This window comes from Stegastes partitus, unplaced genomic scaffold, assembly GCF_000690725.1.
Source record: "Stegastes partitus isolate 25-593 unplaced genomic scaffold, Stegastes_partitus-1.0.2 Scaffold2540, whole genome shotgun sequence".
NCBI lineage: Eukaryota > Metazoa > Chordata > Actinopteri > Pomacentridae > Stegastes > Stegastes partitus.
In genome coordinates, this window is record NW_007580271.1 from 8,975 (window position 1) to 9,536 (window position 562).

At 52.7% G+C, this 562-nt stretch overlaps 1 protein-coding gene across 1 annotated transcript in view; it reads right to left on the reverse strand.

Annotated features, from left to right (window-relative positions):
• Window positions 1-562, reverse strand: part of masp1 (MBL associated serine protease 1) — a 19,209-nt gene that overhangs the window by 7,328 nt on the left and 11,319 nt on the right. The window contains exons 4-5 of the mRNA XM_008305540.1: window positions 178-374; window positions 8-104 (exon numbers count right to left, since the gene is read on the reverse strand). Of these exons, the coding sequence (XP_008303762.1) occupies window positions 8-104; window positions 178-374 (294 nt within the window). The remainder of the gene's footprint in view (window positions 1-7; window positions 105-177; window positions 375-562) is intronic.

Sequence of the window (562 nt, forward strand, 5' to 3'; positions counted from 1 at the left end):
TTGTCGCTATGGAAACGTATGCTGACGGTGTTGCTGTCGGTCTGGATGGTTCCCGGCGATCGATCTCCACAGAACGGACCGAACTCGCTGCTTCCTGCTTCAACCTGACAGACACACGGCTGTTACCCACGATGCACCTCTCCGGCGCGTTTAGTCTGGGTGGTTTGTTTTGGTCACCTTGACGTAGTCGTAGGGGCAGCTGACGTCGGGGTGGTCCTCCACGTCGAAGCTGGAGTCGAACTGGAGGCGGAGCTTAAAGCCCTCGTCCACCTCGATCCGGTACGAACACTCGGAGCTCTTCGGGTACGGAGACGGGAAGTCCACGCTGCTCAGAACTCCGGAGCGTTCCCTGAACACACCGCCGCTGCACTCCACTGAACACAGAAACACACACACAACGAAATCAGACAACTCTGTGAGGTGTTCACATGCAGTCGGTTCTTCTGAGGATCAACACTTTAATCGACTGGTTCATCAACCACAATATTAACTAATTAATGACTCTCTGATTTGGACGGCGCGTTACCTTTAAAAAAAATACTAAAACGACACCATTTTGTGC